Genomic DNA, 12,703 nt, shown 5'->3' with positions numbered 1-12,703 from the left:
AATGTTAGCACTTTGTTTCAATTTGCCACTCAGAGGTTAAGGTTCACAGAACCACGTAGGAAGAACTTGATATGGCCGCTACCTTTTAACTAAGAGAAAACAATGCATTTACAAACACAAATGAATCATTATCCAAACAACTCTTTAAAACTTGGCTCAGAAAAAAAGATCAAAAAGGCAGCAGAGTTAAAAAAAAAAATCCTGTTTCAGATTTAAACAGCCTCACTAATACAGTGGGCCTTTTAAAAGTAATTACCTGGCAAAGCAGAAAACTTTCCAAACATCACATTCAGTTGGAATTTTTAAATGTAGTCAGATTTAAAGCATTTATACCCCCTATTACCTTCATTCTGGGTATTTACCTTCATGGATCCATTGTTTGGGTTTTGGTTTGGGGTTTTTTTTGTTGTTTGTTTTGTTTTGTTTTTTTAAAACTGGAACGAATTGCTACAGTCAATAATTCCTGCACTGGAAATAATTATTCCACTCGACAGTAATACAAATGGTTTGACCTAGTACTTAAGAGTTGTGTTAAACAGCAGGCTGGCAACAGGTTAACTAGGATACTAGAGGTGTTTTACCTAAAAGCATCGTTGTTTTTTCCGTGTAAAAGTTAAATGCGGTTACGCTTGTATCCTTTCCCGTATGGTAGTGCTCATTTGGAAAGAGCAAATGGAATTTTTTCGCCCGCAAAATGGAAAACGCTCACGTCCACAGACATTTGCAAAACAATGCCCGCCGGCAGTTACCGCGCAGGTCCGCCCCCACCTCCTTTCCGCGCCTCTCCAGGCCCCGTTCCGCCCCGCAGAGCGCAGCGGCCCGGCGCCGGCGCCCGCCGCAGAGCCCCCGCTGCCCCGGGCGATCGATGCCCGGCTCCCGGCGGGGCGGGCCCTACCTCGGCGGGGTCGATGCCGAAAGCCTCGGCGATCTTGGCGTAGAGCTCCCGGGCGCTGCCGAAGCCCTCCACGCGGCCCGTGGGGCTGCCGTGCGCCAGCTGCGTGTGGAACTGCAGCCGCGACGCTCTCGCCGCCGGGACGGCCGCCGCCGCGGGGGCCGGGGCCGGCGCCTCGCTCTCCACCAGCTTGGAGGTCTCCTTGGACTTGCGCTTCTTGTTCCTCAGCCCCAGCGGCATCTTCCGCGCCTGTAGCGGGCTCCTGCCGCAGCCGCCGGCTCCCCACGCTGGACTCTGCCCCCGGCGCCGCCCCGGCCCCGCACGGCCATGTCGCCGCCAGGTGAGGCGCGGGCCCGGCCGCCGCCCCGCCCCGCCCCGGGAGCCGGCCCGGCCGCGGCGAGCTCCCGCCCGCCTGCCCCGCAGCCGCTGAGAGGAGGCGGCGGCCCGGCCGCGCCTCCTCCCCTGCCCGCTCGTTGCCCCGCTCCCCTGGCAGCTGGGGAGGGGAGCGGGCTCTGCCCCGCCTGTGCCCCCGGCCCCCCTTCAGCCCCGGCCGCAGCGGCGTCGCGCACCGAGGACCCCCACAGCCCCCCCGCCCCGGGGCACAACCGGCCGTAACTACCGCAGAGGAACACGGATTTTGAGCTCATATAACCAACCAACCCTTCCTGTCCGCGACATCGGTTAGAAGGGGTTTGAGTGTTTTGTTTCTTTTCTGAATGGAAGCCCAGGGCACTTTGAACTAACTGCACCAGGAACGCCGAGTTTGCCAAAGGCTGGTATGGTCCATTTTCTGGCCAAGGCAAAGACAGCTCTTCCGCTTTTTTCTAATTCTGTATTAATATAAAGTGTACACTGTAAAGCGTATTTATATACCTTTAATATACCTTTCCCTAAATTGTGCACAAAGCCAGATCATAAAAAGTTTATCATTTTTCCACTCACTAGTTCAGAATTTCTACTAATAATGACGTACTAAATATTGATCAGAATAGGTTTATATCCAGTATATAAAAGCAAACATGAAGTATACAAGGACTTCAGCCAACTCTTGCTTATTTACCACAACTGTACACAGCATACCTATAAACCTCTAAGGATTAATAAGGCAGTCGCCATATAAGCAAAGTTTAAGAGGCTTCCTATTAAACTGGACAACAGCTTTGAAATACTGACATTTAACATATAAATATCCGAAAAGGTGTATTTTCTAACATTTAGTAGGTTTAAAATGTTTCCTTCTCCACCGTGGAATAGAGAAATGTATTCTATAGAGTGAGTTAGATGTTCCCACGTTACAGAAGACATCTTCTGTGCTCCAATAGAAAACTACACTCACCTCAGTGGAATTTGCTCCATTTTCACTGGTGTACCGAATCCACTCAAGATGTGAAGAGTGGAAATTTCATGAGGCAACATCCAGCACTTCTAAAGGAATCTGCTATAAAGCTGCAAAGAGAAGCAGCATTGCCTTACCACATCTTCTGACTCTCAGAATAAAAAAGAAAAAACACTAGGGAGGGGAAGAAAAAAAAAAAAAAAAAAAAGGATTCTGGCACATTGAGTCAGACCAGGTGGGCACAGAGAGGTGGATTATGAGGAGGCAGCCCGGAGTCAAAAGTTCTTAGCGTAGCTAATCAGAGAGTACCGAGAGCATCTTAGAAAATACATACAACTTCTAAACTGCTCATGTTGTTGGGAAAAAACGGTTTGAAGCCAGTTCGATTTCAGTCTTTCCAGATAGCATATGGTAGACTTAACTGAACACTCAAAAATGCCTAGCTTTTATCCAATTCTAATCTAAAACAATTGGATTCGAGATTGTTATTTTCCAGTCATTTCCACCAATAAAGAAACCCCACCACAGAATAAACTTACCATCACACTTTAATAGTTGACTTTCCAGTCCAGTGTGAAACCAGAAAACAAACTGAAGATTTCTCTGAACCTGGAGAACTGTGTGTACTTTTTCCCATTACTGGAATGCAATTCAGACAGCATGTTGCCATAAATTGGATGAGATTGCAGTGAGATTAAATGAGATAGATTAAATAACAGTACCAAACTGTTCATGCTCATTCTGATATTTAGGGGTTTTTTCGCTGTTTTGCAATTTTAAATGGGCAATTTCTTTTAAAACATACCATCTTCCATTTGCTAAAATGTATTACAAAGGAATTGGTGACATTGACAAGTATTTATGTCTTGCCTCTACCGATCCTTATCTCTACCAACTCATTCCTTATCTTCTGAAAAGACACTTGAATCAATGTTAAAAAGAGTAAATACTGTTTACGGTCATTATTGATGTTAACAATTTAGTTAATGCGAATGAAGAGAGTCAAGTTTCCATATAGTGACATACAGAGGTTGTGCAGATTTGCTTTATTTTAAAAACTCATGGACATTGACATAGCCCTAATTTAGACAGCTGTTGCAAAACTTTCTGCAATGAAAAGTGTTAATGTTTCCATGTTTCATATGGAGATGGATGGAAAAAGACAGCTGAAGTTGTACAAGAACTATGTTGATCCTACTTACAGCTTGGAGCAACAGCGTCAGCTTTTAACTATGGAAAGAAAAAAATGATGAGACCAACAGAGTGGACCAAATAAACTGAAGATCACATCGTACTGTTTAATACAAACAGTGTGGAGTATGCATATGCTATCACTATTTACATGATGTAACAAGTGAAATTAAACCTTTTTGTTGTCGTTTAAATCAGAGGAAGATAACATTGCACATATGCTAAATTATTCTTGAAAGCCAAACCTAGGACAGCATCTACATGAAATTGTCATCGCAGCCCTCAGCTTTGGCAAGAAATTGTGAAGAAGTGTTCAGCTCTCAGTTTCACCCGTCCGTTACTGCTACATGCACTTATTTTTTGCTAAGTTGCAAATGCTATTTATTAGTATTGCTCTGATCATGGATTAGCAGTTTCAATCACTTAGATTTAACCAGCGTAACAGAGTATTGACTGAGTGTTCTGCAGAGCTAGAAATGAGTCAGACTGCTGAGAACCTCAAAGAATAAAAGCCTGTAATGGACACAAGATGTTTTCTCCAACTACAACCAGTCCTGCTCTCAGGCTTCCTTGAATGTGTACCCACTAGGGAAATATCTGCCAACATTAATTAACGCACATCAAAACTAAATCATTAATCCAAACAAGCCTCCAGCAATTCAGGATAGTTAGGATTCAAAAATTACTTAAATTTCACTGTTTGTAAGTGACATTGTCAGAGAGTTAACCATTTAAATAAAACTGTTAATAATCCATTATTAGCCTTGGTTTTAGAAGGGAAAATAAACCATGTATTAAAAAAAAAAAAGGGAAAAATGGGTTTCAGTCCTTTTATCCTATGAGTATATTGCAGACTGCAGTTTCTCACATTCTTCAGTTTCTCACCCATAGTACTTAGGATGTGAGAATCGTGGCATGCAACAGCCATAAAGTTTGTGGAGAAACTATGTGGAATAGAACAGTCATGTTACTGGATATGAAATGCCACAGTGCTATACTGCAAACTATCGGTATATAAAATTGTTTCACTACACGTAATATTCTCTCTCTCTCTCTCTCTGTGACTTAGGCAGTTCTTACCTGCAGTGTATTGTATGTTTCTGGTTATCCATGTTCCAAATGAAGCAACTGCTTAAAAGAATTACTGTTACGACCAGAGAACGAAGAACTTCTTTTAAGATATTTCAGGACCTTATCTTGTTTAGTCTAATGAAAATAAGACTGAGAAGAAACATAGCTGGTGTTTATAAGTATCTACGATAGCATTAAATTGATATAAATTATCGAAACAAAAGAATGTTGATAAAAATATAACTGAAATTTCCTACTTATAAATAATGTTAAAAACTATTTTTTTAAACCATCAGAGGATACTGCAAAACAAGGCCCTTCAATAAGATTGTATTTCCTCCTCTGTCTTAAGACAGGAGTTCAAATAGGACTGCCTGTGACAGCAGGGGACCGAATTCCATTACCAAAACTTATTGAGTTTGTCCATGCTACATTAAGTATTCATATTTTGGCTTTGACACGTGAAAAACATCAACTAGTAAAACAGAAAATAAAAATACATAGTTTTGCTGGATTGCTCTCAGAAGTAGTTCTAGGTCCTTATTACACTTGGACACAGCTTTTCTGGTAAGGGCTGCTTCTCATTGAACCCAGTTTATCAACCTTTCTTTGGATATAAATGCAAGCAGTTGAGCATGCCATAAAGTACTTATTCAGGGAAGTGCTATATGGTATTTGAGGAGCCTGCTGGGTAGGGATTTTGGTTTTTTAATTATGTAGGGCAGCAGGAGTGTGAAGACAATAATTTGTCCTTGATAAAGCAATCAGGCATGATTAACAAGATTGTTGTTGTATAGCTCCTCCCTTGGGTAAGCCAGTAATTCCAGGGGAACAAAATGAGCACAAGACAGTTATACCTTCCAGACCCAAGGGAAGTAACAGTAGACCTCTACTTTTACTCTTTAAATAATAGAACAATTAATTGGAGGAGCCTGAAGGAAACAAATCATGCCATCTAATAGTCCATTGCTGAGCAATTTGACAAATGAAGAGCTGAGATTCTGTATTTCATGAGGAGATTAGTATTGCCATTTGCCCAGTTTGCATGCCAAACAGTAAGTGAATACGTGAATACCCTGGTTCTACAGGATTTGTTCAGTAAGCAATATAGTAAGAACTATTAATGTCAGCTGCAAAGGAGGACTAGCGTTTACTGACTGGAAAAGGAAAGTTGTCTCTTAATGATATCTACAGTAGCATGGCCATGTTCTGTATTTTTTAAAGTCTAGCATATGAATTCAAGTGCACAGAATTTCATCCTGAATAAGCAAATTTCACTGGTGGGGCAAAACCTATTCTACTCCCAAAGCATGTTACCAGTGAGTCAGACTAGCACATAAGATGCGCATGCTAGAAAGGAATGGAGTGCATTTAGTTATTTCACTGACTTTAACTCATGAGCTGTCAGTTGTCTAGTGACCTCCAGACCTTCTTAGAAGCTTCATCAACTATACAAACTAATAAAGGGGGCCAGGAGAACCTGTCAGCGTGAGAGCTGCCATAACCACTACGACTTGGAGCTCCTCTGTAAGTGGATCCCTATGGGACCGATACTGCTGAAGTCAGGGGAAGTGACTCTGGATCTGGCAGGCAGTGCTTTTCAAATGCAAGACTGACCAGATCTTCACAAACATACTTCTGGTCTTCTCCACAGTAATCCGAGCTCAGCGTCTTTCCCTTCCACTGTGCGTTCCACTCTTTCTGCCATCTGATACTACAGATACCATTCAGTCACACACATCATTCTCTCAAACCCCTATCTATGAAGTACTTGCTACTGGATAATCCTGTCAGCCAGACACACAGGTCATCAAGTATGCAAGTGCCTAAAGCAGTGAAATAACAGTCTGCCACAACAGGATGGTAGACATTATGATTAATAAGCCTAGCACTTTTTAAAATCAGTCAGTTGTCCGTGAACAGAGCAAAGCCCTTACAAAGGCTACAGACTTCACTCCTTTAGCTCAGTCCACCCTAGATATACAGTTGCTAGAATCGCATTTTAAGACTGCATCATCACATTAGTGAGACCAAGTCACTGGGGAGTGGGAAAAGCATCTTAAGGGCTTAAAGATTTGGGGTGTTTTCTAGGACTAAAATATTTTGAAAGACTCAAGAGTTATAGGCTAAGAATAAAAAAAAAATGTAAATATGTCAAGGATCATACAGCCTTAACCAAAGGCCAAGGAAAACAAGGTTTGGAAACCACTATCGTTTTCCTCTCTCAACAAAAACTAAATGCCAGCCAGTTGCACTTAGTGGGTCTCAAAAAAAAAATTAACACAAAGCGTGACTCGTTAATAGGAGAAGATTTAGTTTATGCAAGCACAGGGCTAGTGGCACTTATCAAGAAGCAGAACTGATTTCTTAGCCAAATACAACTCCCTTTCCAGGCTGCTGATTTATTCTGGAACAGGCCCTCAAAAAAAAAAAAAAAAAATCCACAACTAACAGCAGATCATCCAGTCAAGACAATGGTCTCCTCCAGTCTCTAAGCAAAACTATGCAAGGTGGAAAATTTCATGGCACACTGATACCTGTGCACAGCTCAGCCAGGGTCTTTAAAACCAAGCCAGCTATAGACCTTTTTTTCACCCATGCTTTGGCTCTTTAGCACTAAAGGTACAACCGGTCCATGAGCTTGATTCATTTACTGCACTATGCATCAAACTGATGGATGTCTCCTCCCTATGCTTGGCTCTTTGGGAATCAGACATGGATACTGTTTTGAGCATCTACTAAAAATACTGGAACTATCACATCTGAGAATTAGAACACTGATAATCTCATTTGACTGATTATCATTATACATATTGCTCATCTTCAGCACTGTTTGTGAAGTTTGGACTGAAGATGACAGTGAAAACAGGGGTGAATACTAGAAGACGACATACAAATGAAGAGAATGAAGCTTCCATCCTATGAAAGGCATTTCACACAAAGTTCATCCTACGAAAACGAGCACACACAAAGTTACAAGATGACGGTGGTAAGAACAACATTGGAGACCCAACACCAGTTAGAGAGTCTGTTACTGCCATAACAAAGTAAACAGGTCCGGACTCAAAACCAACCCAAAACCACATCATTTGTTCAACACACCACAAATAAGCTTCAACAAGTTTTTAGCATAGGTAACACAAAAAAGGCTCAGTGGAAGAGTGGAATACTAATGTCCACATGACATCAGAAAGCCTGCTCTGGAGCAATCACAGAGTACCACTGCATGGCAGAAAGGAGAAACAGTTGTAATGTAGCTTGCCCTGCTCTTCAAACAGCCTGAAGTTATCCTAAAGCTTGATGTTGGGGAGATTTAAGAAGGTTCTGTAGAAGTACAGGTTTTCATAGACTTGTTGAATGAACTCCTCCAAAGTAACCAAAGGACTTTTACTTTCTGTGGCACCTAAGCAACCTTCAGGAGATCAAAATATCCTTCTTGTCCCAACTTCATGAATGTCCATTTTATTTTTGTGCATTTCAATAGTTAGAGATATAGTAGGTAACTGAGTATTTGCCTCCTTCTCCCAAGCAGCCTTTATTAAACAATCAAGTGGGTTTCGAAACAGAGCTTTTAAGCACATTTTTTTGATTAGAAAAATATTAATTTTTGTGAATCCTGGATTAAATAGATATTAATGTTCCCTCTCATATTTTGAAGTAATTCCACGTGCTATTTTCTGAAACATATGCTTTGTTACCTCTCCATAAGAAAAGAAATACAAGCATTTCATACCAGTCCTATAGTTCTGTATTTTGAGCATGAAAACAGTTGGAAAAGTTTAGTTTGCTATACATATATATATATATACTTTTAAATACACAAGATACTGCAATTCCTCAATTTAACACTATTCCTCTTACCTGAAGATGGTTACAAAAAATAGTCCTAGTTGCTGTAACTTTTTTTTTTTTTCTTACAAGTTGGACTATGGTTACAAGATCCTGGATTACAAAGTGCTCAATTCCATTAGCTTTTAAACTGACAAACAGGTATTTTAGGATGATATGCTTTTAAAGTCATGTAGCTTATAGCATCTGCCACCATAACAAAAGATAAGAGAAAGTTAAAAATCAACTTTACACTTTTTACTTAAAAACCACATAGGAAATGCAATACGGAACATACTGAAATGGGATTTTTTTGAACAAACAATATATAGTGTTAATGATATGTGTAAGCACTAAGCAGCAAATTTTCTTCCTTTGTGACACTGCTCCAGCAATTTAGTTCCCTGTAGATTTAGGACTACAACTAACTGACACTGTATGAAGAGATCTGCAGTTGAAATAATGATTTGAACAGTATCTCCCAGAAGTTCTATTCCTTTGACTAACAGAAATGGGATTCTTCTTGTGCTCATTAAGAAGTTATTGTAAATTAAATCCCAATTTCCGTATGATTTACTTTCCTGCAGAAAATCATGTATATGAAGATAACACTGCTATTTCTTAAGCTACCTAACAGAGCAGGTAACTACTAATTTCCACAGGCAAAAGGCTGACAGCAAATCTTACATATTTTCTTACGAAGAAAAAAAAAAAACAAAAAACAAACCAAAGGAAAAAAAAATTTAAAGTGTTGTTAAAGCACTGTATTATAGTTTTAAACTGAAGTGATAAAGCACGCCTGCAAGGCATTTCTTTCACCAAAATCATGCCACAATCAAGGGAACCAGCCCTATTACTGTATTATAAAACTAGACTATTATAGAGGGCTCTCCATTTCCCTATGCACCTTTTAACTCTAAAGACAAGTCACTCATATTTGTATACAAAAAAGACTCAATTCAAGCATACAAAAGTTTATGGGCAATCCCTATCCCACTTTGTGTCTGAAGCAAACTTTCCTTTAGCTAGGACCTGGGCTTTTCTGTCTTCTTCATGGGAGTAAATTTCAGCTTTTCAAAATAATGAACACTTGAGATCAGCATGATCTTTAAATACCTGCACTAGCCAAATGCTTTTACAGTGTTCTTTGTGCATCTTTCCACTCAAGCATAGACTTACTCCCTAGCGATTCAAGCTGTCACATCAGTACCACCCATCTTTGGGCTAAGGTTCATCTGCAGAACAGGGCCCTTAGCACTTTTCACTAGACAGTGCTAAGTCCAAGTTCACAGAATCATTTAGGTTGGAAGGAACCTCTTGGGATCATGTAGTCCAACATCCCTGCTCAAGCATGGTCAGCTAGAGCAGGCTGCCCAGGACCACATCCAGCCAGGTTTTGAGTATCTCCAGGGATGGTGACTTGTCAACCTCTCTGGGCAACCCATTCCAGTGTTTGACCATCCTCACAGTAAAAAGGTGTTTCCTTGTGTTCAGATGGAACCCTCTGTGTTTTAACTTGTGTCCACTGCCTCTTAGTCCTGTCACTGAGAGCTACTGAGAAGAGCCTGGCTCCGCCACCTTCATTCCCTCCCATCAGGTATTTATTTATATGCAGTGGTAAGATCCCCCACAAGCCTTTTCTTCCCCAGGCTGAAGAGCTCCAGCTTTCTCAGCCTCTCATACATGGCCCTGTGCTAGACCTGCTCCAGTAAGTTTGTATCTTTCTTGTACTGGGGAGCCCAGAACGGGACACAGTACTCCAGGTGCATCCTCATCAGTGCTGAGACTAGAGAGGAAGGATCATCTCCCTCAGCATGCCAGCAAAGCTTTGGCCTTTGTTGCCACAAGGGTGCATTGCTGGCTCACGGTCAGTTTGTTGTCCACCAGGACCCCAAGGTCTTTGTCAGCAAAGCTGCTTTCCAGCAGTCAGCTCCCAGGGCGTACTAGTGCCTTGGGTTGTTCCTCAGGGAGCAAGACTTTGCATTCGCCCGTGTTGAACTTAGTGAGAATCCTCTGTCCAGTCCTTCAGCCTGTAGAGGTCCCTTGGAAAGGCAGTACATCATCTGGTGTTACCAGCCACTCCTCCCAGTTTTATATGATTTACAAATTTGCTGAGGATGCACTCCATCCCATAAATCCAGGTCATTAATGAAGATGCTGAATAGTATTGGCCCCAGTATTGAGCCACAGGGTACACCACTACTGACTTGCCTCCAACTGGACTTTGTGCCAATGATTACAACCCCCTGTGCTCACGCATTTGGCCAGTTTTTAATCCACCTCACTTTCCACTTATCTAACCTATACTTTATCAGTCTGTCTACTAAAGTCAAGGTAAACAACATGGACTGTTCTCTCATCATCCACAAAGCTAGTCACCTCACTGTAGAAGGCAATGAGCTTGGTCAAGCACAATTTCCCCTTTGTAGATCCTGATCACCTTCTTGTCCTTCATGTGTTTGGAAATGCTTTCCAGGAGGATTTTCTCCATCACCTTCCCAAGAATTGAGGTGAAGCTGACTGGCCTGCAGCTCCCCAAATCTTCCTTCTTGTTTTCTTGAAGGAGTGATATTTGCTCTTTTCCAGCCTACTGGAACATCTCCTATTCTCCATGACCATTCAAAGATAATTAAGAGCTGCCTTGCAATGGCACTAGCCAGCTCCCTCAACGCTTAGGGGTGCAACCTGTCAGGCTCACGGACTTCCAGTTCAAGTGCACCCTAATCTGGTCCTCTACCACCAAGGTTCCTGACTTCCCCTCTGGTCTCAGGGGGCTGGAATTCCTGAAGGCTTGTTTTACTGGTAGAGACTGATGCAAAGAAGGCACTGAGTACCTCAGCCTTCTCCCTGTCATTTGTCACCAGCTTTGCTGCCCCATTCAACAGCAGGCCCACCATTTGCTGTTTATAGCATCCCTTGCAGAATCCCTTCTTGCTGTTCTGCCTGAAGGCTGAGGAACTACCCCATAGCAAATGGCTACTCTTGCTCCTCAAGCCACAATGCCCTTTGCTAGACCCGCAATGCAGTCCTCACACATTCTGGGGCAATAAAGAAAATGCTTTCATTCCACTGGAGGGTGGTTCAGGAGTCCAAGCTGATTTTCCCAGCCTATGCTTTGTGCAGTGGAAGGAAACATACCAAAATGAGATCTTTCATGTTTTGCTCTTTAAAATATTTATACATTTGTGTATTTCTACTACTATCTCCAATTTCTGTATAAATGGGTAATGTTATAGATAGGGTAGGGATATAAGAAATAAAGTACTTGGAGGCTCAAGTACTGCATCAGAAATATGCGCTGACTTTGTAAAAACTGACTACATTTTACATTAGGCAAAATAATGAATAAACTTTTCTGATTAGGAAGATGTAAAATAAAATGAGTGGTTTTCCCTGTAAATTTTACTGCAGAAGTCACCTGTATGACTTAACCCTTTTCTTCTCATGCAGCATTACATATTTCCCCCCACCCATCCCACAAAACAAAAAAAACAAATATTCCACTAGTTGTTACAGATTGCACTTTTAAAGCACAGACTTGCCAGTCTTCTGCATTTCCAGTGTCCTATTTAAACAGTTGACATACACAGTCTTCGTTTTATGAAACTGGAAGATTTCGCCTAAGTACTTCTTTTGATGCTGGAGAAATGTTATCTGGGAAAATTACTTCAAACTCTATAATTAAGTCTCCACGTTGGTCAGGATTTTTGGGAAACGGCAAACCATATCCTATAATTCTTCTTCTCATCCCAGGCTTTACAACTTCATTTACTGTCATGGGTATGGTTCTTCCTTCTATCGTTGGCACATTGATAGAGCTGCCACACAAAGCCTAAAGAAAGATTGTATCATGAGAAAAAGAAATTGGTCAGAACTTTATTTGTACCTACAACTGAATTTGGATTATTTAGAAAAGACTAGCATTCTAAACAGTATTTCCACTGTGCAATACTGAGATGTCAAAATTCAAATACAGTGTTCCTCTCTTAAAAAGGGAAGGCTTCAATTTGTCACTGAACATCACAGAATTTACCAATCTTACACAATGGCCACTGGAGGGTACGTGAACTTATATATCCTTCAAAGACTATCAAATAATAAGGTAGTTGAGCACAGAGTGAACTCTTCACTCATACTTCTCTAGAGATGTCCAGCTTCTCAGTTTCAATTGGAAATTTAGAGTCCTGTTCCATTTTTTGTTTGTTTACATTGCACAGGGGTTTACTCTAATACACTATCAACCTGTATTATATCAAATTGCGGAACATTTAAGTGTTTATAAGCAGAGGCATATCAAATTTCAGAGCCTTCTTAGGTGAGCATTTGTGATGCTTAAAGAAAAGCAAACAACTATTTTGGTGCACCAAAATCAAAACATCACAGAC

The 12,703-nt window shown here is 41.3% G+C and overlaps 2 protein-coding genes across 5 annotated transcripts in view; both read right to left on the bottom strand.

The window, feature by feature from the left end:
- Window positions 1-3,105, bottom strand: part of GIPC2 (GIPC PDZ domain containing family member 2) — a 28,004-nt gene extending 24,899 nt beyond the window's left edge. Inside the window, exon 1 of one of the 2 annotated variants that reach the window (XM_087734744.1) lies at window positions 896-3,105. In XM_087734744.1, coding sequence (XP_087590870.1) covers window positions 896-1,132 — 237 coding nt within the window. In that variant the 5' untranslated portion in view covers window positions 1,133-3,105. The remainder of the gene's footprint in view (window positions 1-895) is intronic. The other variant, XM_087734745.1, reaches the window with a different exon arrangement.
- A 138-nt stretch (window positions 3,106-3,243) lies between these two features.
- DNAJB4 (DnaJ heat shock protein family (Hsp40) member B4) overlaps window positions 3,244-12,703 on the bottom strand; it is a 33,449-nt gene continuing 23,989 nt past the window's right edge. For all 3 annotated transcript variants that reach the window (XM_087734743.1, XM_087734741.1, XM_087734742.1), the window contains exon 4: window positions 3,244-12,150. In XM_087734743.1, the coding sequence (XP_087590869.1) occupies window positions 11,917-12,150 (234 nt within the window). In that variant the 3' untranslated portion in view covers window positions 3,244-11,916. The remainder of the gene's footprint in view (window positions 12,151-12,703) is intronic.

The sequence above is a fragment of the Nipponia nippon genome, unplaced genomic scaffold (assembly GCF_047370975.1).
Source record: "Nipponia nippon isolate SJK-2023a ecotype South Korea unplaced genomic scaffold, ASM4737097v1 scaffold_5, whole genome shotgun sequence".
Classification (NCBI taxonomy): Eukaryota; Metazoa; Chordata; class Aves; order Pelecaniformes; family Threskiornithidae; genus Nipponia; species Nipponia nippon.
The sequence above is the reverse complement of the archived record's forward strand: the minus strand, read 5'-3'. Positions and strand labels throughout refer to the sequence as shown.